At 36.1% G+C, this 27,820-nt stretch overlaps 1 protein-coding gene and 1 pseudogene across 11 annotated transcripts in view; one reads left to right on the plus strand and one right to left on the minus strand.

The window, feature by feature from the left end:
* PTPN13 (protein tyrosine phosphatase non-receptor type 13) overlaps positions 1-27,820 on the plus strand; it is a 221,670-nt gene that overhangs the window by 103,250 nt on the left and 90,600 nt on the right. For 10 of the 11 annotated variants that reach the window (XM_037986516.2, XM_007999154.3, XM_007999157.3 and 7 more), the window contains 3 exons: positions 11,235-11,330; positions 11,725-11,818; positions 16,928-17,150. In XM_037986516.2, the coding sequence (XP_037842444.2) occupies positions 11,235-11,330; positions 11,725-11,818; positions 16,928-17,150 (413 nt within the window). The remainder of the gene's footprint in view (positions 1-11,234; positions 11,331-11,724; positions 11,819-16,927; positions 17,151-27,820) is intronic. The other variant, XM_037986522.2, reaches the window with a different exon arrangement.
* Positions 21,121-23,920, minus strand: LOC103235921 (mitogen-activated protein kinase 6 pseudogene; annotated as a pseudogene).

Genomic DNA, 27,820 nt, shown 5'->3' on the forward strand with positions numbered 1-27,820 from the left:
AAAAATGTTGGATTATTATGGAAATACACTACCTTAAATCTCCACTATTATATAGTAACTTGAAAGCAGCAATAAATTATGTTTGCTTTAGACTACAAGCGTTAATCAAAAGGAATGTTAGAGGTTTAGAATTCAGAAGCACTAATTCTTACTAGTTATTTAGTTGAGTAACCTGCTGGTTTTATGCTTTCATTTTTCTAAAGGTGAGGTAATTTATGTTGCAAACAAGGCCAGGCGCGGTGGCTCACGCCTGTAATCCCAACACTTTGGGAGGCCAAGGCAGGCGGATCACAGGTCAGGAGATCAAGACCATCCTGGCTAACACGGTAAAACCCCGTCTCTACTAAAAATACAAAAATTAGCCGGGTGTGGTGGTACATGCCTGTAGTCCCAGCTACTCAGGAGGCTGAGGCAGGAGAATCACTTGAACCCAGGAGGTGGAGGTTGCAGTGAGCCGAGATTATGCCATTGCACTGCAGCCTGGGTGACAGAGCAAGACTCCATCTCAGAAAAAGAAAAAAAAAAAAAACAAAGATATGCAAGCAAACGTGCAGATTGGTAATAGGAAGATTTTAGCTACTATACAAAAAAAAAAATAGAAAATCATATAAATCCCATTTTTCTCATTTAATTCTCATGAGAGACAGGCTTCACAGATCCCTTTTATATGTGATAAATCAAGCAGAACTGTAAATATCATTAATGTACACATTTTATTGTACACATTTCTTAAAATATTTGTGTTTTAAAAGTTAAATGTTTTCTACAATTTTTGTGATCTTTAAATTTGGCAGCTGCTAATGGGTTTCAGTAATTATAGAATTAGAAGAAGTCTTAGAGCACATGTTATCCAAACATATTCTTGGACTTGTGGAGATTTAATAACATACCCAAGATCACATAATGAGTTAATGATAGAGTTTTATTATTTCAGAAATTGCAGATTTTCATCATGGATTTTCAGAATATCAGTCTTAAGGATTTCCCACTACATGTAACTTAAAAAAAAAAAAAAGATGTATTCCCACATTCCTTGAACTGATATAATAATTGGAAGAAACAAATTGCTAAATTTTAATTTTTTTCTTTGGGTGTGCAAGGAGGGTTATTGAGTTAATAAGAAAGTTTTGTCCTCCAACCTCTGATACATAGCTTTTTCCTTAACCCATGCCCCATTCTCTTCAAAGGATCCTTTACCCAAATAATCTCCTCAGCATTTCCTCAGCTAACAACATCAACCAGCTAACTAGCACAGGAGACACCAGACCTTCAAATCATGAAATTTCGAAGTGGAAGGAATCTGGATACCATTTAAACCAAACATCTCATTTTCAGAGGTCCAGAGAAGTAGACTAGTTTGCCAAAGGAGATACATAATTCATAATTCATAGCAGAGCTGTATTTTGAATCCAAGTCTCTAGAGCCCAATTATAGGATTCTTCCACTCTGCTCTCCTGATTTAGAGAAGAGACCAGATACATGTCAGATACATGATTGAAAAGATGTTGTTACTGCCTGGGACACTGGACATTCAACTAACTGCCTACCAAGTACTTTAAGTCTCTCCTTAACAAAATTATGTACTTTTTAATACAGCAAAACAAGATAGTGTTATGAAAGAAAGGCTAAAAATGAGGCACTTTTGGTTCTTCATTAAACCATACAGTGCAGGAGTTAAGCTGGAACTCCATTATGTCATCTATTGTAGTAGATAGTATTTTGGTGGGATTCTACTATTGTCGGATCTTTAAGGCAGCTAATCCTATGACTGACCAGATAGACCATAAATTATCAAAAAGCAGTGATTGACATTAAGTGGTCTGATTTCTTTGGGAACAAAATGAGATAGGAACAAAGATCTCAAGAAAGAAATTGTAGTTGAAATTGAAAACGTATAAATAGAAGATTATTACTGTGATTATTAAGTTAACAACTTTTCAGATAGTTCTCCACATATGTAAAGCAGTACAAAAGGGGCAGGAAGAAACATAACTTAGTTTTCTCTTGTGAAAACTAGTTTTAAAATTTGATGTTGCTCTTTTTTACTTCATTCTTTTAATTCTACTTTTTTTCACCTCAGTACAGGACTATCTAATTCTCTTCTTTTTTCTCAGTATTTTATTTTCTACCTCTTCAACTCCATCCCAAGATCTGAGTAGTTGTTTGTTTTCTAATAGGAGTATCTGACAAATGTCTCTTTCTCTCTTTCTTGTAATGTGATTACCATACACGCCCTATCCATTGCTCTGTGGGTTGGCAGTAGATTCCTGATTATGAGAGATTGACTTGGAACCAGTATTGTGAGTATAGTATGAGCAGTACTCCCACACCCTGGGTGGGGATCATGAATAGCATTTGGCTTCCAACAGTTGCAACTCCTCTGCATTCTGCACAATACTAGAAAGGAAAGTATGAAGAACAGATACAACTAATTTCTACAAAAGTGGTTATGGTTAAGTGTTATTTGTTTAATGGGTTGTTAATCAACCTAGTTCACATCAAAATGAAATATTGTTTTCTTCTTTCTAGTAGTGTGATCTCTGGTCCTAGTCTAGTTTTGCTATCCTGTGACTGCCCTGTGAACACAGCTTAGACTCTGTGTTGTGCAACTAGAATATGTAAACACTCAAGTATGGGAACCCATTCTCATTTGAGGAACCTTAATGTTTCATTTGAGAAGACTGAATTTAAAAGTTTACATTCTTATAGTTACACTTAACAAAAGCAAAGGGATGAATTTATAAGTGTATGAGTTCAAGTATTATATGTGTTACTTTTAGTATTTATAATTTCATGGAGAGTTATATATTTTTCCAAAACTTATTTTTCTTTTTTAAATTCCAAAACTAGTAAGGATGAACCATTTTAATTTTTACTACTTTAATGTATTTCCTTTTGAATAGCAAGAAAAAAATGATTGAGTTATTATTTAAGTTACTCCATGAGCTAAAATAAATAATTTTAATATTCAGTTTCTATTTGATTTATATCAGTTCCATAGAAGTAAATGAGAAGCAGGGATTTTCTGTAATATTGGTCAAATATCACGTGTATTTCAGGCATTAATGACTTAATTACTAGTTTAAGAAAACTGAAGTATTAGATTATAAATGAGATGCAAATATATTTTGTGTCTCTGAATTATAATGTAGATAGAATCAATGTCTTAGAAAGAAAAGAAGTGTCTATTGTGTTTCTATGGCTGGATTTCAAAGAGATTTGTAATTTAGACCAGTATTGTCCAACAGAATTTCTTCAATGGAGGAAATATTCTATATTTGCAGTCCAACTCAGTAGCTACTAGCTACATGTGACTATGGAGCACTTGCAATGTAGGTAGTGCAGCTGAGGAACTGAATATTTTATTTAAACTTGCATAGTTACATGTGGCTAGTAGTCACCATATTGGACAGTGCATCTTTAGACTATTCCCATATGACATTAGGTCAGTATAAAATACCAACAATCAGTTGAGAAAAGACCAGTTTTAGAACCATTTGGGAGAAGGTGAGCAATAAATTGTTATTTAGTTTAAGAATACAACTGAGAATATATATTTACTTCTCTTCTTTTGGATTATCCAAGTGGAAAAATAAAATTACATTTTTAAATACTAGAGAAAATTGAAGGTCAAACCAATACAGACTTTCCAGTGTCTGTATTCATGATAACGTGAGATCAGAGTTCACAGAAATAATATGCTCCTTTATTGGAAATGAGAGACCTAATTTAAATCGACCCATAGCATGGTTCACATAGACCCAGTTTGGCTTTGACATGCACTCTAAGGACAGATTGATATGTCTTAAGAAAGATTGAAAATTGATCTTACTAACAATGGACATCATCACATTTTTTAAGACCCAGCAATTTTAAACTTAAGTGTTTCCTCATTTCATCGCAGTCCCCTTGTCTCTCCATTTGTCTCTCTGCCATGCAAGTTTGAATACGTTTATTCTCTGCTGTCAGCCATTTACCAATGTTCCATCACCTGAACAGGATAAAATTCTAGCTCCTTGGATCATCATACTTAAGGTTCCCCATGATTATATCTCTCACATCATCTTTTAGCATTTCCCATATCACACCTCACACTATCATTCTCTCCCTTTCTCTGTCTCTCCCTCCCTCCCTTTTTCTTTCTCTCCTCCCCACTCCCTTCCTTCTTACTCTTTTACCCTCTTTTCCTCCCTCCTTGCCTCCCCAGCTCTGAATTTGTGTGTATGTAGAGAAAAGAAATACACACACACACACACACATACATACACAAACACACATGTGTGTGGATGGATGGATGATTGATTGATTGATCTACCTACCTACTTACCTACCTACCTATTTATAGACCATTTTATATTTCCTTGCCTTTATTCACACAGCAATCTGCCTTAAGACTCAAAGCTTTCGGACATTGGTGTTTCAGGAATCTTTCTCTCACCTTCCCAGTTTAGGATGATGATGGGCTGTTTTTCTTTCAGGAACTTGTCTTTCCTCCTACAGACCTCGAAAATTTGGCCTGGTCTAATTCATAGCTGTATCCTTAGCATCTGCCACTACACCTGACATATAATAGGTACTCAGTAAGTGTTAATATAAACGGAGTGTTACAATGTGGCTATTAAAGTATTTTAATATATGCAGTGGTGCTATTTCAGATAATGGGTTACAACAATATTCTCTGGCAAGTTATACATATAGTGAGAAGAAATCATACCTCCTCTTCCTCTGTTTTGTCCAACTCTAAGAGTAAACTCACATACTTTTCACATATAACCTGAACAACCAACAGAGAATGTAATTGATTTCCTGTTGAACTCTGTACTCTTTGAAAGTTTTGAAAAGGACAATGAAGTCACAGTGAATCCTTGAAGATTCTGGAAGAATGATACAGTGAGCCTAGCCCACATCACAGCCCAGCTATGTGGCTACTGTATCACACAAGACCCCTAGAGAAGGAGGTGGAAACTGTTCATTCTTTTTAGTATCCCTACTCTGCATATATTTTAGATCTATAGAGTGACTGACAGTTTACAGAGCATTTCTCCATACATCTTTCCTTCCTTACATACATTCACACTTGTATGAGCTTTGTTCACCCAGGTTAAAAATTTTATTCATTATGTCTAGCTCTCAAGGGATTTAGAACATATTCTATTGATTGCAGTGTGGTGTAATATGGAATACAGTAGACTAGTAAACACATAAAAAAGACAGTCGCTAATCTCCCAAAATTATTCTCCCATAAAGGAAGCATAGAAAATAACACTTAATGTATGAGTACATATTATTACTGTGTTTTTTGTTTGTTTGGAAATTGAAATATTTTGTTAGGACCCATATCCTTAAAAATGTGGGATTTTAAAAAATGTTTTATATTTCTGCACTACAAAAGCAGTCATTTTATTTCTCTTCGAAACTTGTATCTGTAATTAGGGTCATGTATTAAAGGTAAAGAAATGTCAAGGTAAAAGTGGTTATTTAATTCTTGTTGCAATTGGCTGAGTCTCACTTTCTGCATATTACTTGTCTGAGCTTGAATATATATCACTTGTAAATGGTGTTTCTAGATTACAATTTAAGCTGGCTTAGATTCATTTTAATGTGAAAATTGTAGACTTGAATGTTTCATTTGAAATAGCTTTATATAATCCCAGAATATTATGCAGATCTTCATAATCCAAGTCTGATCTCCTAAACATTTAAACTGTAGTGTACATGATCACGTGCCAAACTTTGTATGATAAAAGTGCTAATTGTGTTAAGTGGTGGCAGAAATTGACACTCTTAGTGTCAAGAACTTATGGCAAAACACACTTGCCTGTTGGAAAACTGCTTTTCATTGTTGCTGTATAAATGGCATCAATATAATAGAGTCACTGTGAATTTTGTTCAGAGGATAAGATTACAGATAAAGGCTAATAAAATATTTGTTAAGTTTTTATATCTCATATTCTGACAAAAAGTATACTTTTAATTATGGTAAAATAGTGCTAGAGATGAAAGGATATCTTCTAATTTCAGAGTATATATGATTATGGAATCTGTATAACTAGACTGCTGTCCAAATCTCAATTCTTTGTTTTCTGTATTTTCTTGAGACAGGGTCTCGCTCTGTTTCCTAGGCTAGAGTGCAGTGGCATCGTCTTAGCTCACTGCAACCTCTGCCTCCTGGGCTCAAGCAATTCTCTTGCCTCAGCCTCCCAAGTAGCTAGGACTACAAGCATGTGCCACCACGCCTGGTTGCTTTTTTTTTTTTTTTTTTTTTTTTTTTTTTTTTTTTTTTTGGAGAGATGGGATTTCACCATGTTGCCCAGGCTGGTCTCAAACTCCTGGGCTCGATCAGTCCACCTGCCTCAGCCTCCCAAAGTGCTGGGATTACAGGCATAACCCAACATGATGGCCCAAATCTTAATTCTTTAAGCCATTCTTCATTAGTCCTTATTCTTTTCATTCTTTCATGACTATTCTACAAAATGGTTTTGGAGAGAATATATTGATATAAGTTTTATGTGTTTGTGTACATTTATTTACACACACCCTATTTGGTACTTCTTTTTGGGGGACATCACATTTGGTGACATAAAACCTAGGCTGATTTCACCCTCCCATTTGCTCTTTTCTTTTCATTAATATTTCTAACACTGTGATCTTTTGCTGAAACTTCATTTTCTGTAACTGAAAACTAAGTACTCATAGGAAGTCAAAAAGAAGGAAATTGTCTAGTAAAATAAGGAATAATTATGATTCTGAATGGACCCTAGTACACTAATTTTTACATTGTAGGCTTCATTTAGATATTTACTAGCTGAGAAAAGAAATTTGCAAACCAACAAATTAGATATTGAGACTAATTTCAACCCCACAAAAGGCAAATAAATTCAATTTGACAACTGTAATGGTGAAAGCTTAAAATTTTGCCATTACAGTTATAACATTGCTATGAAGGTGGCTACTTGTGCATTTTATAAAATGTGTATTGGTTATTCTAATAGGTCCATTGCACATGATTCAAGAATTTTGGCATTCAGAAAACTTTGTAATATTCTGGCCAGACGCGGTGGCTTACGCCTGTAATCCCAGCACTTTGGGAGGCCGAGGCGGGCGGATCATGAGGCCAGGAGATCAAGACCATCCTGGCAAATATGGTGAAACCCCATGTCTACTAAAATTATTTTTAAAAAAGTAGCCAGGCGTGCTGGCGGGCGCCTGTAGTCCCAGCTACTCGGGAGGCTGAGGCAGGAGAATGGCATGAACCTGGGGGGCAGAGCTTGCAGTGAACGGAGATCGCGCCACTGCACTCCAGCCTGGGTGACAGAGCGAGACTCCGTGTCAAAAAAAAGAAAAAGAAAACTTTGTAATATTCTGTAAGTATGTAGAAGCATCCTTTTGGTTTAAAAATAATAATAATAATAACCTGATACTTTCTAGTTTAACTACCAGCCAGGTTTTGTTGGTACTGGGAAATGGGTACATGAAGATTCATCATATTCTTTATTTTTGTGTCTGTTTGGAAGTTTCCACATACACAATTTTTTGAAAATCACCCGATTAATACCACATTCCTGGGATCTGTACCAAATCTAAAGTGCTGGAATTATACACTCAAAAATAGAAAACATGTTTGTGTGTCTGAATCCTCTAAAAAGAAAAATAGTTAATAATGTTAGCATACCTCATTGATAATTAGATATTACCTCTCTTCAGCAGACCGGAACAGAAGAAGAAAACCACTTCTATCTGGTTAGTGCCTACTAGATACCTTTATGTGCAGGTCATCTCAGAGAACCAAGAAATGTTTCTGGTCATCTCAGAGAACCAAGAAATGTTTCTGCTCAGATGACCTGTAAATATGGAAAATGTGCCTCTCCATATATACCACTGCAAGATTCTCTATTTTATAATAACACCTGAAAACGTTAAATTTATTATTCAGAAATTTTTCAAGACACACTTCAGAACATAAGAAGCTCACAAAAAAGATTCTTACTACTTCAGTTAACATAGATACACCCACCCCTACCTCAGTATTAGAAGAAAAAGAAAAAAGTCTTTCTACCCTTAATAGGCAAAGCAAGTTATCCCATTTGTGTTTTGGAGTACCAGTGCTCTATTATTATAAAACAGTAAAGTATCATAAGGTAATAACCTCCTCCCCGAAGATATATTACTGAAAACATTTACAGACCAATAGTTCATCAAGGGAAAATGATTTATTATGTTTTTAAGAATGGTTAGTCAAAGTTGCGTTTACTTGTTTTACAGAAGGAACCCAGAGATTGAAAAAAGTATATTAGTAGTGTCAGAGTAAACTGAAGAAAAAAGAAAATAGAACATAGGGTAGTAGTAAGGGTGAGGAAATATGGATATGTGAAACAATATGAGAACAATTATAAAGTACCACCAAAGAATGGAAATTCAGATTAAAATTTATTTATGATGTTACAGCCACTTTGCAAAAATAGTTGTGAAACAATAAATTCATTTATTACTTAATATGGGGTGTGAAATTGTAACAAGGCGTAACATCCAATTGACTAAAAGTTATTTACTCAGTTTATTGAATAGGTTTATTGTGACTTCTACTTTTCTCTGTAAAATATTAAAACCATACTGCCTGTTTAGATTTGGTTCTTATCCATGGCCTTATTGGTCTTACTGTCCTGTGTGTTGCAATTCCAGGTTTGCAGTTTGGTTAAGTTTTTTTGGAAAATTTCCTTAAAAATTTAACATGAGGATTCTGTAACAATAAAACAAATGTACTTTGGTGTTCCTTGAAAATAGCAGTTCTTCCTAAGTAAAAATATAACTTGTATATAATGTACCATATTCATTCAATTTAAATTAGTATTAAATAAAATTATTGTTTTCCATCTTCTATAGTCCTTTCAGATTACATTCATAGTAAGCCAGAGGATTATTTTAAATTGTTTAGTTTACCATAAGACTTTCCTGTAATAGGATGCAATCATTTAGGAAAAAAAGTACTGGTAAATACCTTGATTTTTCAGTTTTAAAACTCAATTGTTGTATTATTGATATTTCTATTCACCATACCCAAAGCTAGACAAAGTCAAGTATGCAATATTATTCCTAGTTCTCCAAGTAAACGTTATCCTAGAAGCAGTGCAGAACTTTCTCTCCATGGAGTCTGTGGCCAGTCATCTATACTTCTCGCATTTATTTAAAGCTTTGTCTCAACATGACTTATCCTTTCTGGGGTATAACCTCTCAATTTCCAGTTCATCATCCCTATTCTGGTTCCACAAACCTGGTTTCTATGGTACCATTTAACTGTTTCATTTTTTCTTCTTTTTCTGTTAAGAATGTCTATTAAACACCTTCTAATATAAGGAATAATTTCATCATGTGAATGAAGACTGTCCTCAGGTTTGCAGACTAGCAAAAAACAATTCTGCACCAACCTTGATTCTCTACTGCCATGCACTTCGTGTCACTCCCCAGTTTTAGCTACTTCCCAAGGTCTCTTTTCTTCAGTGCCAAAAAAAAAAAAAAAAAAAAGAAAAAAGACACAAGAAAATTCTGATTGGTTCCACTAAAACTTAGATATTCTAGCCTATCCTACATCTTCATGGCTACATGAAAGCTTTCATGTACGTTTTGCTGACTTTCATCAACATTGTTCACAGCAGAATTTCTTTAATCTTCTCAAGCTTCAGCCAAACAGGCTCCCAAGAGGTGACTGACTTTTTATTTCCAGGCAACTTTCTGACATGAATATCCTGGGATTGCCTCTGTATTTTCACCTTTTCCCTTGTCTCTTTGTTACTTCTTTTAAGAAGGAAAGATTTTTCCTCCTTGCCAGTCTACTCATCCCACATGTGTTCTTTTTTCCATCTCCTGTTTTCTTCAACACATTTTTTATCAGTTTTTCCCACTACCATTTGCAACTTCAGTCTCTCCCACTCAACGGGCCTATTATCCACCACCTGAAATCAAGCACAGACATTCATTCCTCTGTGCAAAAAAAAAAAAAAAAAAACTCTCTATTTTTTTAAATCTTTTTTTCTTTCCCAAATCCTCAAAAATTCTTGAAAGAATACTGTGTACTCATTTTCTCAAATTCTTACCATCTAGTTTTTCTTTAACTCTCTCTGATTTGGCCTCTGACCTATTCATGCAATGAAAATAGTTCTCCTAAAAATCACCAGTGACCTTTATGTGCCACTTATATACATTTATTCTCTCAGAAAATATTAATTTTGTGCTTGCTAATGTACCAGGTACTTGCTAGATTGCACCCCTGCACTCCAGCCTAGGCAACAAAGTGAGACCCTGTCTCTAAAGAATAAAATAAATCTAGTTGAGGACCAGCTTATAAAAGGCTTTGAATACCAAGCTAAGAAGTTTTTAAACTGTATGTTGAAGACTCTAGTTTCAAGGATTTTAAGAAATATAATAGCTCAGGTTTTCATTTCTGGGAAGTTTACTTTCTGTAATGTGAATTAAGCAAAGGAGCAAAACTGCAGAAAGGGGATTTAGGAGACAGGTAGTAGTTCAGGAGTGACATGAATAGTGCTCAATGATACAAACAGTGGGGCTGAAGGAGAGGGGATGGTTCAGAAATACTTAGGAGGTAGGATTTAGATTTTAGTCCACACTTGCCCCTGGGCCCGGCCCCTTTGTATAGTGCACACTCTGCACAAACCTACGCAGTAACCCCTTCCAAATGCTTATCTTATTCTGGTGGAACTAAGCATTCTGTGTCAAATTAAGTATTGGGTTATTTATCTTCCACATTTCAAATTCTTTGAGATTGTTTTGTCTTTGGAGTGTCTATTCCTCATAGAATCTAACAGAATTACACCTAGTAAACATTCAAAAACTGTAATAATGATGCTTACATAGTATCCTCTCTAAAAGCTTTGCGTATGCTAATTCAGTTAATTCTCACAGTCTTATGAGATGTGCACTATTATTATGCCCCGTTTCTGGCTGAATTAAAAGAAGAGTCATGGGGAGGTTAAATTACTTTCCTAAGGTCACACACTAGAAAGTGGTGGAACTGAGATTCAAACTGAGGCAGTCTGACTCCAGAGTCCATGCTCATAACCAACTCAAAAATTGGAACCCATTATTTGAATACACTCCAGTGATTGGTAAATTTAAAACAATGTATAAAATGTTTTAGTCCCACAAGATTAAAAGTAATATTTTGATTTATGTGGAATAGCTAATGAGTTTGTTTTCTAATCTGTGTGTTTTCATCCTTTCAGAACCAGTTCGAAGATACAAAACTTACCATGGTGATGTCTTTAGTACCTCCAGTGAAAGTCCATCTGTTATTTCCTCTGAATCAGATTTCAGACAAGGTAGGAGGCATCTGAAACAAGCAAACTGTTTGTAAGAAACCATGATTATTATTATTTTCAATAGTGTTGAAATATTAATATAATTGTCAGAAAGAATAATACTGTCTAAAATTGCAAAATTAAAAAAAAAACTGCTGGTTGCTTAGTAGTAGTATAAGAACTAGATAGCAGTTTCATCAAATAATGATGTAGTCCTTTTCATTACAGAGATAATAATTCATTGTCTTTAAAAGTAACATGATTTACCTCAAAAGAGTTTAATAACATTATGTCATTAATTTTGTTCTGTGAATTTGATTTGTACAACTCTGTCTGCTAAGTGTTTGAGTTTTAAATAAAATTACTCTCATGTTTGTATCACCTGTGCCATTATTTCTTTTTCATTCATAATTAGTGAAAAGAAGTGAAGCCTCAAAGAGGTTTGAATCCAGCAGTGGTCTCCCAGAGGTGGATGAAACCTTAAGTCAAAGCCAGTCACAGAGACCAAGGTATGTCATGAAAAAGTAGTGATGATACATTTCCAGTGACCAGTGTTTGTTTTTTATTTGAATTAAATAAATTTTTTTTTTTTTTTTTTTTTTTGAGACGGAGTCTTGCTCTGTCACATAAGCTGGAGTGCAGTGGCGCAATCTCGGCTCACTGCAACCTCCATCTCCCAGGTTCAAGCAATTCTCCTGCCTTAGTCTCCCAAGTAGCTGGGATTACAGGTATGCGCCACTGCGCCTGGCTAGTTTTTGAATTTTTAGTAGAGATGGGGTTTCACCATATTGGTGAGGCTGGTCTCAAACTCCTGACCTCAAATGATCCACCTGCCTCAGCCTCCCAAAGTGCTGGGATTACAGGCATGAATCAAGTATAATTTTTTTATTATTATCCTTCTCCCTTTATTTTTTGTATTTTCCTTTTCTCTTCCTTTCCCTTAGCTCTCTTTGTTTTTATAAAAGTTCTCAGAAATTCATCAATTGTATGAAAGACAGAGTATTGGAATCTTTTAAAATCATGATGATTTGCTCTAATTATTTATAGTTGTGCTTAATTTTTAAAATTATCAATATGAATATAAAATAACAGGAAGTTGAAGGCATGGGATTAAAAATCTGTGAGAAGATCGTAAACCTTGATTTCTAAGAGAATAATACCTGTCTTGAAAAGTGGGAATAAGCTCAGCCAGCAAGCTTTCAGTGAGTATTTATTTATTGAATGAATAGTGAGTAGGTTACCACTAAGTAACCTATTATGTAAAAAGTTAATTATTCACTGTATCTTTCCTGGCTTAAAAGAGGTTATGCGGTATTTTTTTTAAAGCGTGATTTAGGCTATTTAGAGTTCATTTTCATAGTGATGTACTTAGTGAATTTCTTATAAGGTGTCAGTATTACGTTTGTGCTCAGCTTAGGATGGTGGTATTATAGCTGTGTGTTAATTTATGTTGTTTAAACGGAAAGGTGTCAAGTCAGCAGTGATGTGTGTCTTTGTCGTGTATGCCCAGGTCCCTTATGTGAACAAAAGATGTAGTTAATGCTAAGCATTAATTTCAAATTTGTAATATATTAGAGAACCAGAGGTTGCTTCAGAATTTACTTCTAAAATGTGGGAATCCTTTCTAATTCTGAATTTCAGTTTGTTTAATTCAGGTGCCACCAAATAGAAAAGAATCACTTGGAAATAAACAGAAACTTGCCCCTTAGCTAATTAATTCTGCCAGACACTGTTTCACACTTGTAAACTATTAATAGGTCAGGTAACCCTAGCCATGTGATTAAAACAGACTATTCACAGTTCAGAGTCTACATAATTAAATACTTTACACTAAAATTATTCTTTAGTTAATGGTCCACTTTTTTTTTATTTTTTTGAGACGGAGTCTCGCTTTGCTGCCCAGATAGAATGTAGTGGCTCTATCTCGGTTCACTGCAACCTCTGCCTCCCAGGTTCAAGCAATTCTCCTGCCTCAGCCTCCCAAGTAGCTAGGATTGCAGGAGCCTGCCACCATGCCCAGCTAACTTTTGTATTTTTAGTAGAGATGGGGTTTCACCATTTTGGCCAGGCTGGTCTTGAACTCCTGACCTCAAGTTATCCACCCACCTCAGCCTCCCAAAGTGCTGGGATTACAGGTGGGAGCCACTGGGCCTGGGCTAATGGTCCACTTTTAATTAAAGTTGTTTCTTTTGTTTCTTGTACTTTTTAAAATAGTCTAATTTTTTTTCTTTGAGGAAAACTCCGGTAAGTATTCATTTATGTAAAGCAATCTATATTTGCATAATAGCATTTTATATTACTGTGTCCTTGTGATGACCCCATTTTGATAATTTTGGACAAAGAGGTAGGAGACAAAGATCTATGCTTTATGTTACACAGTTTTCTTTTTCTTTTTATTTTTTAATATTTATTTTCGGTTTGGGGGTACATGTGAAGGTTTGTTATATAAACACTTGTCACAGGGGTTTGTGTACATACTATTTTGTCAAGTAGGTATTAAGTACCCAACAGTTATCTTTTCTGTTCCTCTCCCTCCTCCCACTCTCCCCACTCAATTAGACCCCAGTATCTATTGTTTCCTTCTTTGTGTTCAGAAGTTCCTGTCATTTAGCTCCAACTTACAAGTGAGAACATGTGGTATTTGGTTTTCTGTTCCTGCATTAGTTTGCTAAGGATAATAGCCTCCAGCTCTATCCATGTTCCCACAAAAGACATGATCTCATTCTTTTTCATGGCTGGATAGTATTCCATTGTGTATATGTACCACATTTTCTTCATACAATCTGTCATTCATGAACATTTAGAACATTTAGGTTGATTCCATGTCTTTGCTATTGTAAATAGTGCTGCAGTGAACATTCGTGTGTATGCGTCTTTATGGTAGAATGATTTATATTCCTATGGGTATATACCCAGTAATGGGATTGCTGAGTCTGATGGTCATTCTGCTTTTAGCTTTGAGGTATCTCCATATCGTTTTCCACAATGGTTGAACTAATTTATACTCGCAACACTGTGTAAGTGTTCCCTTTTCTCTGCAACCTCACCAGCATATATTATTTTTTGACTTTTTAGTAATAGCCATTCTGACTGGTGTGAGATGGTATCTCATTGTGGTTCTGATTTGCATTTCTGTAATGATCAGTGATATGAAGCTTTTTTCAGTGCTTGTAGGCTGCACGTATTTTGAGGGTGTCTTTTCATGTGCTTTGCCCACTTTTTAATGGAGTTGTTTGTTTTTCTTTTGTAAATTTAAGTTCCCTATAGATGCTGGCTATTAGACCTTTGTCAGATGCATAGTTTGCAAATATTTTCTCCCATTTTGTAGGTTGTCTGTTTACTCTGTTTTTCTAATGAAGCAAAAGCATGTGGGAATAACAACAATAAGAAACCAATATTGAATTGCACAAAGCTCAGTGTTGAATTGAGGGAGAATATGTTTTAGAAGTAACTTTTCTCTATGCATCTAATTTGGAACCTATGAATAGTTACTATTATGCCCACTTTAGCCAGTTGAAAACTCTTGCTTTTAATATAAACAATAGAAATAGAGATAACACCTGAAGAAGCATTGGGATATGTGTTAACAATTGATTTATAGCCAATTTGGTTTGGGTTTTTAAATTTTAAAACATACTCATTGAAGCAAAATTAAATCATTTTGGGAGCCTTATGTTAATTTTCTTGATAAGGAACCTCAAAAGTGTCAAGGTTATGAGAGAATCTTAATTTTGATTGTTTCCATATTTTATTTAAGGAAACATTAAGGCCACCGTATTTGTCAAATCTATGTTTAAGGGGTAAACTGTATTTTTTTTTTCATACTTTATGGGGAGAAAAAGCCCATGTGGTGTTCATAGCATCTGAGATAGTATAGGTTTAGGTGAAAGAAAAATGTTTCAGGAAATAGATTGTTAGCTGTATGTATGTATTGTCTAATGTTACGTTACTAAACTCTATTTCTTTTTACTAGTTCCATCTTTTTTCTGCCCACTTAAATACACATTAGCTTAAAATACTGTCCAAATTCCTATTCACTTACAGAATACACTCTGATAATATCCTTAACATGCTGGTACGTAGTCAGGAGTCCGGTTTTCTTCTTTAGGTCACACATTTGTAAAATCTATAAATAGTGCTGTATTTGTACATGTTGCATGCTTCTTTACAAAAGTTTCCATTCCCTTTAGCTGGAATAAAATGGCAAAACAGATCCAGAGAGTGCTATTGATTTGTATCATAGTGGGGTGGGGGGAGATTAACAGGAAATTATGAGTCAGATGCAGCAGAATGAGTAATTTTTTTATTCTGAGCTACAAAAGTGTCTTTCAGTGACCAAAAAGGGCATTCAAAGTGGTTTCCAAAGAGAATTTCTAAGCCTTTTTATATATTAGCTTTTGAAGTAAGTTTATACATAGTACGTTCCCACCGCCTCTGTGCCTCTCTGCTTGTTGAGGTAACCTTTGTTTCCACTCCAAACAGAGTTGTTTTTGTTTTTGACTTTTGTCTCAAACTTTTCAGTTTTTATAGAAGTTTTGGTTAGATATCATATTTGGAGAGATAACAGTGATAATTATTTTTGCTACCTTTTAGTAGCTCTGATGTGAAATAATTTTAGCTAGAAGACTGCAATATTTTATGAAAATAACAGGTTTGAGTGTAAATGTGTGCATTCAAGGTCTTATTATCTTTGACCCTCCCCTTAAATGAGGGTGAGCCATAAAATTACATTCAGTTATTGACTTTACAAGTAATCATTGAGCACCTGCCATGTACTAGGTGCTTTTAGATACTGGAGATAGAGTTGTGAACAACACAGAAAGTCCCTTGAGGGAAATGAGAGATAGCCAATAACTATGAAAAAGCAAGTAAATAATAATACTGCCATATAATGATGGTGCCTTGAAGAAAGATAAAGCTACCTAAGGGAATAGGGAGAGCAGGGAGTAATGTCCAAATTCTGTTTTATATAGGTAATATGATCAGAGTTTCATTACTACAACAAGAGGCTCCTAACACCCAAGAGACTTCAAGGGTTTTAGGAGCTCTTTGTCAAGAACTGGGGACAAAGATCAAATACATATTTCCTTCCCTTTCCCCCTTCCCCCTCCCCCATCCCCCCTTCCCCCTCTCTCTTCTCCTTCCCCTCCCCCCCTCAGTCTCCTCTCCTCTCCTTTCTTCTGTCACCCAGGGTGGAGTGCAGTAGTACCATCCCAGCTCACTGCAGTCTCAACCCCCTCACCCCCAGGCTCAATCAATTCTACGCCTCAGCCTCCTGAGTAGCCAGGACTACGGGTGTGTGCCACCTTGGCCAGCTAATTTTTTGTATTTTTTTGTAGAGACAGGGTTTCACCATGTTGCCCAGGCTAGTCTCGAACTCCTGTACTGAAGTGATCCAACCGCCTCACCTCCCAAAGTGCTGGGATTACAGGCATGAGCCACCACGCCCGGCCTATATATTTCTTCATACTATACTATGTAATGCAAAGATTCTTCTGAGATGGGAAAATAAAATTTGTTTAAGCTCTTGCAACCTTACTTAAAATGAAGTTTACTTGATTAGCCTTAAAACAATTGTTTTCCTCCCAATCCTCACCTGTCTCCTCTTTTCTATATAGCAGACAATATGAAACACCCTTTGAAGGCAACTTAATTAATCAAGAGATCATGCTAAAACGGCAAGAAGAAGAACTGATGCAGCTGCAAGCCAAAATGGCCCTTAGGCAGTCTCGGTTGAGCCTATATCCGGGAGACACAATCAAAGCGTCCATGCTTGACATCACCAGGGATCCATTAAGAGAAATTGCCCTAGAAACGGCCATGACCCAAAGAAAACTGAGGGTAAGTTGATTCTCAGGTCACTACACATCGAAACCTGCTCTCACAGGGAACTCTTGGGCAAAGTACTTTTAAAAATTGCTATAGGTATCCATCTAAAGTTACCTGTAGATGAAACTGAAATCCCATATTCATTTCCACTGGGATTAAATATCTTTTGGTTGATATCAAAATAAACATTTAGCTATTTTCATTATTTCATTTAAAAAATAACTTAGATGAATTTAGAGTGTCCTAACTATATACTTTAAAAGTATATTCATAATCCTTAAAGTTAACTGGCTGTATTTGGTATTGTGGGAGATTATTTTTTAATATTAAGAAATTTATTATTCCATATGTTGAGAAGATCAGACATGGAAAGTTCAAGATTAGTTCCAAAGTTCAAGAATGTTATCAAGTGCATTTCATCTTGCTGCTCCATCATTCTCAGAATTTTAGTAATAATTGACTTTATAGTTAAAAGAGGACTCCATTAGCTCCAGACATCATATCCTCACATTTACAGTGTCCAAAGACAGGAAGGAACAAGTCTGTGTCTTGTATCATGTGGAAGGATATTTTTATGTGTCTGTTCTTCTAGTTGGTATATTTTTCTTTTAACCTAACTTTAAGTATATTTTTATAAACATAAAATCAAAATGAACGGTTCTTTTCTCATGTAAACTATCTTAAACATTTTACAACTTCTGTATTATTGTTAGTGTTATAAAATACTTTGTTACGTGACTTTACTGTGTACTATAATTTATTTAGTCAGTTCCAATTATTGGACATTTTAAATGTTTCTAATTTGCTGTTGAAAGTAATGCTCTAAAGCAGGGCTCCACAAATCAGCATTGGTCCATGGCCTGGTCACAGCAGGAGGTGAGCAAGGAGCTAGCATTGCCACCTAAGCTCCACCTCCTGTCAGATCAGCGTCAGCGTTAGATTCTCATAGGAGCATGAGCCCTGTTGTGAACTGTGTTACATGTTCCTTATGAGAATCTAATGCCTGATGATCTGAGGTGGAACAGTTTCATCCCAAAACCGTCCACTCCTACCTATCTGTGGAAAAATTTTCTTCCACAAAACCCATTCCTGGTGCCAAAAAGATTGGGGACAGATGCTTTAATGAACATCCCTGTAGCTAATTCATTGCAGATAACTTTCTCCAAGTAAAATAGCCTAGTCAAAGGCAGACACCATTTAAGACATTTTATACATATTGTCAAATTACCCTTCCAAAAGTTTGTGCCCATTTTTTCTTCCTATGATCATGCCTGTTTCTTCATATTCTTACCTATTCTGGATATTATCATTCTTTTTTACTATCACCAACTTGAAAGGTGAAGCAATATTTTATTTGTAATGTTAGTTTAAAATAATTCTTCAAAAGCAAAATAAATAATAGTAAACCTGGTAAAATCTAGAATGATTTTTTCTTTTTAGTTCTGCACTAAGAAATTATATTACCCTATACTATTTTCATTTTCTGTTCTTTGCTTCAGAGAATTATCTTAAAAGCACATTTGTATGCTCTGAAGTTAATAGAATTCAAATTTCCTTAAGAAAGGAAAAAAATTTCCTTAGAGAAATTTTTTCTCTAAGGAGAAAAAACTGTTGGGTGGTGAAAATTGCATTGAACTACAAATTGGAAGACATGTATTCTATTCCTTATGATGCTGTTATATGACTTTATGTAAATTTTAAAACCTCTTTATTCTTCATTGTGCCAATTTTTAAAATGTGGAATTGGATTGTAGTTTATAAAACACTATCCAATTTTTGAAGTTTTTAGATTCCAATAAAATGTAACTGAACATATTTCAGGCAAAAGGAAGAAATTCAATAAGGCTTCATCAATTTATTACCAATATCTACATCAAAACTAAGTAATAGGTAGGATGTCATACAATATAGTATGGGCTTCCAATATAATAATTCAGTGAGCAGCACAAACGGCACATACATATACACCCCTTTTTCCTAAACCTTAGTTTTAGAGAGCTAAGCTAGACTTTGGTTCATTCACAATTCATAAATTATAGATCGTACCTTTATAGCATGCCACTGTTATATGTCATTTTGCTAAAATCCTGTTTCCTTTCTTAGGCAGTCAATTTCTAGCTATTTCAAACAAAACATTTCTTCATAAGAGATATTCTTTGTCAGTGATTAGATAATTTGAACTACTGGTCGACTACATAGTGTTTTTTCTGAAAAGAGCTGGAGGTTATATTTCTGAGGCTGAAAAGGGTAATGGGGTTTGGAAGTACTCTTTAAATTAATATTCTTTCCCAAAACACAAATTTTTAGGATTTTTTTTTTCTTTTGGTGCAGACTCATCTTAACTTCTTCATACCCTATTGCCATAGTTGATCTTTATTAGATTCTGTGTTTCCCATGGCAGACCACTTTCATTCTTCTTTTATATATATACTTTAAGTTCTAGGGGACATGTGCACAATGTGCAGGTTTGTTACACAGGTGTACATGTGTCATGTTGGTTTGCTGCACCCATCAACTCGTCATTTTACGTTAGGTGTTTCTCCTAATGCTATCCCTCCCCCAGCTCCCCACCCCTTGAAAGGCCCTGGTGTGTAATGTTCCCCGCCCTGTATCCAAGTGTTCTTATTGTTCAGTTCCCACCCATGAGTGAGAACATGTGGTGTTTGGTTTTCTGTCCCTGTGATACTTTCCTGAGAATGATGGTTTCCAGCTTCATCCATGTCCCTGCAAAGGACATTAATTCATCCTTTTTTATAGCTGCATAGTATTTCATAGTGTATATGTGCCACATTTTCTTTATCCAGTTGGACATTTGGGTTGGTTCCAAGTCTTTGCTATCGTGAATAGTGCTGCAATAAACATACATATGCATGTGTCTTTATAGTAGCATGATTTATAATCCTTTGGGTATAGACCCAGGATTGGGATTGCGGGGTCAAATGGTATTTCTAGTTCTAGATTCTTGAGTAATCGCCACACTGTCTTCCACAAAGGTTGAACTACTTTACACTCCCACCAACAGTGTAAAAGCATTCCTATTTCTCCACATCCTCTCCAGCATCTGTTGTTCCCTGACTTTTTAATGATCACCATTCTAACTGGCATGAGATGGTATCTCATTGTGTTTTGGATTTGCATTCCTCTGATGACCAGTGATGATGAGCATTTTTTCATGTGTCTGTTGGCTGCATAAATGTCTTCTTTTTTTTTTTTACATTTAACCTAATTTTATTCATGCTTGCCTTGGGATGGGGAATAGATCATTCAGTAAAAACACACAGTAAAAACAAAATATCTTGTCATGTACAACTTTTAAACTACAATAATGATGCACCTTAATTACTTCCATGCACACAAGTCTAACATTCTTTTTTTAAAAAAAACAAACACAATTAAGACTGCTAGGAGCATTTTATAATAAAGTAATTCCTAATTAATTTTTCTTTGTAGATAGATCAAGCACCTCCAAAATACAAATTCCTATACACAGTGAGTATGTTACTTGAAATGAACACTTAAGTAAATTAAGTACGTGGACAGCCAGGATAAGCTGACATTATAGATTCAGCTAGGTAGGCAACAAACCATAGTGACAAATGGAAAAAGTGTATTTGCAAATAAGTTTTAAAAACTAAGCTAATCTGTATAATTAAATACAGAAAATATACTGATTTGCTAAAATAAATAAGATGTGATGTATTAACACTTTACTATGAAGAACGCATACCAGAACATTTATAAACAATGAATGAGTTTTATTAAGATGAGTTACTACAATAAACACTGGCTAAATAGAAGTACATTTTGTGAAGCACTATGAGTGGTATATGTTTTGCCACATACTCTTGTTACCTTGAGGTAGATAACACGTGTGTACCTAATTCGGCATTCATTTTCACTTGTTGCCGGTATCATGTGTTTTAAGAAATGTATACAGTATGAACAACTTGAAAATACTCATGAATAAAAAATGTCTTAGAAAAAATAGCTACTTTCATGCAATTATGTACAGTCTCACTGTATAAATTTCAAGGCAAGGTTTGTTTCCTGTAAAACAGATCATTGTTCTATGAGAGAATGTTCTTTACTTAGTGCATTTCTTTTCTCCTCCTGTGTTACGTTATTTTGCTCTAGTCTTTATTTTTGTGTGCAAATGACATGCCGGTTAAAATGAAAACTGTCTCACATGTGGAAAAAGAAAGTTTGGATTTTAAAAACCAATAACTCAAAATCCTTACTAAATGACACCATCTGATTCAAGTAAAAAATGACTTAAACACTAGTAATAAAAGAAGACAAAACACATTTCATGAAGAATGCAAAGATAAATGTCTGCTGAGTGTTTTAGTTCAGATGTATCAGAATGCTGCTGTATGTTTTATGAGGAATTTGAGGGGAAGATTTCATAGCAGAAGGTATTAATGTGGACTGTATTGACTTAAGTGGTGACCCAGCTGGACTGTGAAACTGTGGGATGTCTATGGACTCGAGCTGCTTGTTAAAGAGGAACTCCCCACTGTTGTTCAGAAATCCTTCCTCATGTCCTTTCTCCCCAAGCCTCCCATCTTCTACTGGGTCAGTTTCTAGCATTTCAGTATCTTCTTTCCTGCTAGAGAACTTGTCCAAGTAACTAGTGTGTTTTCCTTCTCAACTTGTTCATCCTTCCTTACCTCACACAACTGATTGATGAGATAACAGTCCTCCCCACCACTCACAAACTGGCTGTCCCAAGAAGAGTGGTACAAGGCTTCTAATTGAGCCAGATTTGCCATTCCTTTTTCCTGTTTTTCTCAGCTTACTGACTTTGATATCAAACTTTTCAATTCTAGTTGGGACACTGAGGTCTTCAAGTCATTTAATTTATCAATAACATCAGCAGGCTCATCCTGGGAACTAAGTTGAATAGTTCCTGCAATAAAGGAATCAAATTCAAATCCCTGATTCTTTTCCCTTTCTTTTCCAGCCATTTGCTGTGATGCTTCCTCTAGTGCTATCTGGGCTTTAACCAATGCATTCTTTCACATTTTGATTTGCCTTTCTTATCAGATTTTTCTTTGCTTTGTTCTTTCCAACTGGAAAGATCTATAATAAGCTTGGGTTCATAGTAATGGTTAACTTCACTCTCTCTCCAAACTAAGTTATCTAAATATGATGATGAGCTCGTTTTGTAGTTACAAGTATGGCTACACTCCAGATAACAATATTTGTTTTCATGATAATCTGAGTATTGCCAACAAGCCTCAGTAGAGTAATTGGTATCAAAAGCAGGATCCTCCAGATACTTTTCCCGATCTCCCTCCAAATATTTTCAGGGATCAACTTGTACTTCTTCTTCGTCAGTGACATCGGGCAGAGCTCTTGGATCAAGCTGAACTTCATCAATATCAAAGTTGTTATGTATAGGCCAATCATGCTCTGAAAACTGACAATCATGGTACCTTTCCCAGTTATAAATGTGACTGTGAGTTTCATCCATAAGCAAAATATCATCAACTTCACCTTCAATATGAAAAGGATGGCTTGAAATTGGCTCATCCATTGGAAAAGAATATATGCTCATGTAAGGATGGGAGAGCGTTTCTTATGCTGTTAACCAATCCATGGGGCTAAATATCAAAATTTGTTCCAGGAAATCCAGTGCTCCTCGACTGATTCCTGGAAGCAGCTGAGTTAAAGGTTTGTGTGACTCAGTCATGTCATTTCTACTGTAAACTGGAATTATGATGAGAAGCTCCTGATGATCTTCCTCATGTACAACAGGAATAGATTTTAAAATCAGCTGCATCTGTTCAAGTTCATGTGCACCTGCAAAAAGGTTTTACCAGTCAGCATTTCAGCAAAGAATGCAGCCTGCAGCCCACATGTCAATGGCTTTAGTGTAATTATTAGGAGAAAGTAAAAGACGTGGAGATCTGTACCAATTAGTAACCAATCCTTCAGAAAGATGACCCTTTTGGGAATAATGAGGATCCATGATCCATGCAAGACCAAAGTCACCTATCTTCAGCACCAAGTCTTCAGTACTGATGAAAAGATTAGCTGGTTTGAGATCTCTGTGCAGTACATTTGCAGAGTGAATATACTTGAGCCGCTGTAGCAGCTGATACATGAACAGCCTGGCATGCTCTTCCAGTACAGGGCCCTGCTCCAGCACATTAGCCAAGTCTCCATGTACTCCTGAGCAATGTAAACACTGTTCAGTTCCGTAAGAGAGCCCACATCGTCTGTTTATTGGCTTCTACTGGGACCAAGAATTTCAAACACTTTCACAGTGTTACTATGGTCAAGTCTTCTAATAATTTTGATTTCACGTAGAGCATGTTTGATACTCTGGGGATCAGTAAGGGCAATTTTCTTGATGGCTACTCTTCTGTCACAGTCATTGTCTACAGCAGAAGAAACCAAGCCATTGCCTTCACAACCAATGGTTTTAAGTCCATATACCTAGAACCCAGATCAAAACCATGAATGTTCATGAGACTTTCAAATTTCTCTGCCATTCTGAAACCCTTACTATTGCCTTTTCCCTTTGAATTGAACTTGTGTAAACAAGGAAGAAAACTGGCATCAAAAGGAAAGATCTTTCAAAAAGTGAGAAGAAAAATAATTATGCTTCCACAGCAAGATGGTTTCTTGATATTCATTGCATATGCCAGACAGGCCTGTTGAGTTCCCCTTAGATTTAAAGCTCAAAAAGCTCTACTCATATTGAGAATTAAAAAGATTGCAGTACTCATAGCTCAAGAAAGCGGCAGCAACTCTGCAGACATTTAAAGAAAACAAGAAACTCAAACGGAATGAAATGACATACTGTACACTCAAATTACCATGCTAAACGATTTAACATTTAACAAAAATGTGAATAAATATGCACACAACAGGCTTCTATGAACATTCTCCTCACAGTGAAGATACATTCAGTGTTGCATTGGTCCTGAGCAGCATCATTCTAAGGTGCTGATAAGCACTATTTCTGTTTTGCTTCTTTTCTTCCTTTGTTGCTATGTATTTATTTCAACAGGAAGCTGTGGCAGCTGTTGGTTAACAGAAGATGTCTTTTGTTCGTGATCAGGTGGCTCCAGCTCACCACAATCACAATCAAAGCTCCCATCCATCTTACTCTGATACAATGAGACTTCTCTGACTCATCGAGAGAGTTTGGGGCTTGCGGAGAGCCCCCAGTGTTGGCTGAGGTCTCCGGCTGTGCTGGCGGCAGAGGTTTCTCTGAGGCTCTCGCTTTGCCACAGTCACCGCCATGTAACCCCGACCTGCGAGAGAGGGCGAAGACAAATGTCTTCTTTTGAGAAGTGTCTCTTCGTATCCTTTGCCCACTTTTGATGGGGTTGTTTGTTTTCTTCTTGTAAATTTGTTGAAGTTCTCTGTAGATTCTGGATATTAGCCTTTTGTCAGATGGGTAGATTGCAAAAATTTTCTCCCATTCAGTAGATTGCCTGTTTTCTCTGATGCTAGTTTCTTTTGCTGTGCAGAGCTATTTAGTTTAATTAGATCCCATTTGTCAATTTTGGCTTTTGTTGCCATTGCTTTTGGTGTTTTAGTCATGAAGTCCTTACCCATCCCTATGTCCTGAATGGTATTGCCTAGGTTTTCTTCTGGGATTTTTGTGGCTTTAGGTCTAACATTTAACTCTTTAATCCATCTTGAATTAATTTTTGTATAAGGTGTAAGGAAGGGATCCAGTTTCAACTTTCTACTTATGGCTAGCCAGTTTTCCCAGCACCATTTATTGAATAGGGAATCCTTTCCCCATTTCTTGTTTTTGTCAGGTTTGTCAAAAGATCAGATGGTTGTAGATGTGTGGTATTATTTCTGAGACCTCTGTTCTGTTCCATTGGTCTATATATCTGTTTTGGTACCAGTACCATTGCTGTTTTGGTTACTGTAGCCTTGTAGTGTAGTTTGAAGTCAGGTAGCGTGATGCCTCCAGCTTTGTTCTTTTTGCTTAGGATTGTCTTCACTATGCGGGCTCTTTTTTGGTTCCATATGAACTTTAAAGTAGTTTTTTCCAATTCTGTGAAGAAAGTCATTGGCAGCCTGATGGGGATGGCATTGAATCTACAAATTGCCTTGGGCAGTATGGCCGTTTTCACAATATTGATTCTTCCTATTCATGAGCATGGAATGTTCTTCCATTTGTTTGTGTCCTCTTTTATGTCATTGAGGAGTGGTTGGTTGTTCTGCTTGAAGAGGTCCTTCACATCCCTTGTAAGTTGGATTCCTAGGTATTTTATTCTCTTTGTAGCTATTGTGAATGGGAGTTCACTCGTGATTTGGCTCTTTGTTTGTCTGTTACTGGTGTATAGGAATGTTTGTGATTTTTGCACATTGATTTTGTATCCTGAGATTTTGCTGAAGTTGTTTATCAGCTTCAGGAGATTTTAGGCTGAGACAGTGGGTTTTCTAAATATACAATTATATCATCTGCAAACAGGGACTATTTGACTTCCTCTTTTCCTAGTTGAATACCCTTTATTTCCTTCTCTTGCCTGATTGCCCTGGCCAGAACTTCCAACACTATGTTGAATAGGAGTGGGGAGAGAGGGCATCCCTGTCTTGTGCCAGTTTTCAAAGGGAATGCTTCCAGTTTTTGCTCATTTAGTGTGATACTGGCTGTGGGTTTGTCATAAATAGCATTTATTATTTTGAGGTAGGTTCCATCAATACCTAGTTTATAGAGAGTTTTTAGAATGAAGGGCTGATTAATTGTGTTGAAGGCCTTTTCTGCATCTATTGAGATAATTATGTGGTTTTTGTCATTGATTCTGTTTATGTGATGGATTACATTTATTGATTTGCCTATGTTGAACCAGCCTTGTATCCCAGGGATGAAGCTGACTTGATCATCATGGTGGATAAGCTTTTTGATGTGCTGCTGGATTCGGTTTGCTAGTATTTTACTGAGGATTTTTGCATCGATGTTTATCAGGGATATTGGTCTAAAATTCTCTTTTTTTTTGTTGTGTCTCTGCCAGGCTTTGGTATCAGCATGATGTTGGCCTCATAAAATGAGTTAGGGAGGATTACCTATTTTTTGTTGATTGGAATAGTTTCAGAAGGAATGGTACCAGCTCCTCCTTGTACCTCTGGTAGAATTTGGCTGTAAATCCATCTGGTCATGGACTTTTTTTGGCTGGTAGGCTGTTAATTATTGCCTCGATTTCAGAGCCTGTTATTAGTCTATACTGGGATTCGAGTTCTTCCTGGCTTAGTCTTGGGAGAGTGTATGTGTCCAGGAATTTATCCATTTCTTCTAGGTTTTCTAGTTTATTTGCATCGAAGCGTTTATAGTATTTTCTGATGGTAGTTTGCATTTCTGTGGGGTCCGTGGTGATATCCCTTTATCATTTTTTATTGCATCTATTTGATTCTTCTCTCTTTTCTCTTTATTAGTCTTGCTAGCGGTGTTTTTTGTTGATCTTTTCAAACAACTAGCTTCTGGATTCATTGAGTTTTTTGAAGGGTTTTTTGTGTCTCTGTCTCCTTCAGTTCTCCTCTGATCTTAGTTATTTCTTGCCTTCTGCTAGCTTTTGAATGTGTTTGCTCTTGCTTCTCTAGTTCTTTTAATTGTGATGTTAGGGTGTCGGTTTTAGATCTTTTCTGCTTTCTCTTGTGGGCATTTAGTGCTATAAATTTCCCTGTAAACACTGCTTTAGCTGTGTCCCAGAGATTCTGGTACATTGTGTCTTTGTTCTCATTGGTTTCAAAGAACATCTTTATTTCTGCCTTCATTTCGTTATGTACCCAGTAGTCATTCAGGAGCAGGTTGTTCAGTTTCCATGCAGTTGTGTGGTTTTGGGTGAGTTTCTTAATCCTGAGTTCTAGTTTGATCACACTGTGGTCTGAGAGACAGTTTGTTGTGATTTCTGTTCTTTTACATTTGCTGAAGAGTGCTTTACTTCCAATTGTGTGGTCAATTTTAGAATAAGTGTGATGTGGTGCTGAGAAGAATGTATATTCTGTTGATTTGGGGTGGAAAGTTCTGTAGGTCCACTTGTTGCAGAGCTGAGTTTAAGTCCTGGATATCCTTGTTAACCTTCTGTCCCGTTGATCTAATATTGACAGTGGGGTATTAAAGTCTCCTATTATTGTTGTGTGGGTGTCTAAGTCTCTTTGTAGGTCTCTAAAGACTTGCTTTATGAATCTGGGTGCTCCTGTCTTGGGTGCATATATATTTAGGATATTTAGCTCTTCTTGTTGAATTGATCCCTTTACCATTATGTAATGGCCTTCTTTGTCTCTTTTGATCTTTGTTGGTTTGAAGTCTGTTTTATCAGAGACTAGAATTGCAACCCCCCCCCTTTTCTTTTTTTTTTTTTTTTTTGGTTTCCGTTTGCTTGGTAGATCTTCCTCCATCCCTTTATTTTGAGCCTATGTGTATCTCTGCATGTGAGATGGGTCTCCTGAATACAGCACACCAATGAGTCTTGACTTTATCCAATTTGCCAGTTTGTATCTTTTAATTGGGGCATTTAGCCCATTTACATTTAAGGTTAATGTTGTTATGTGTGAATTTGATCCTGTCATTATGATGTTATCTGGTCATTTAGCCCATTAATTGAGGCAATTTCTTCATAGCATCGATGGTTTTTACAATTTGGCCTGTTTTTGCAGTGGCTGGTACTGGTTGTTCCTATCCATGTTTAGTGCTTCCTTCAGGAGCTCTT

This window comes from Chlorocebus sabaeus, chromosome 7, assembly GCF_047675955.1.
Source record: "Chlorocebus sabaeus isolate Y175 chromosome 7, mChlSab1.0.hap1, whole genome shotgun sequence".
Lineage (NCBI taxonomy): Eukaryota > Metazoa > Chordata > Mammalia > Primates > Cercopithecidae > Chlorocebus > Chlorocebus sabaeus.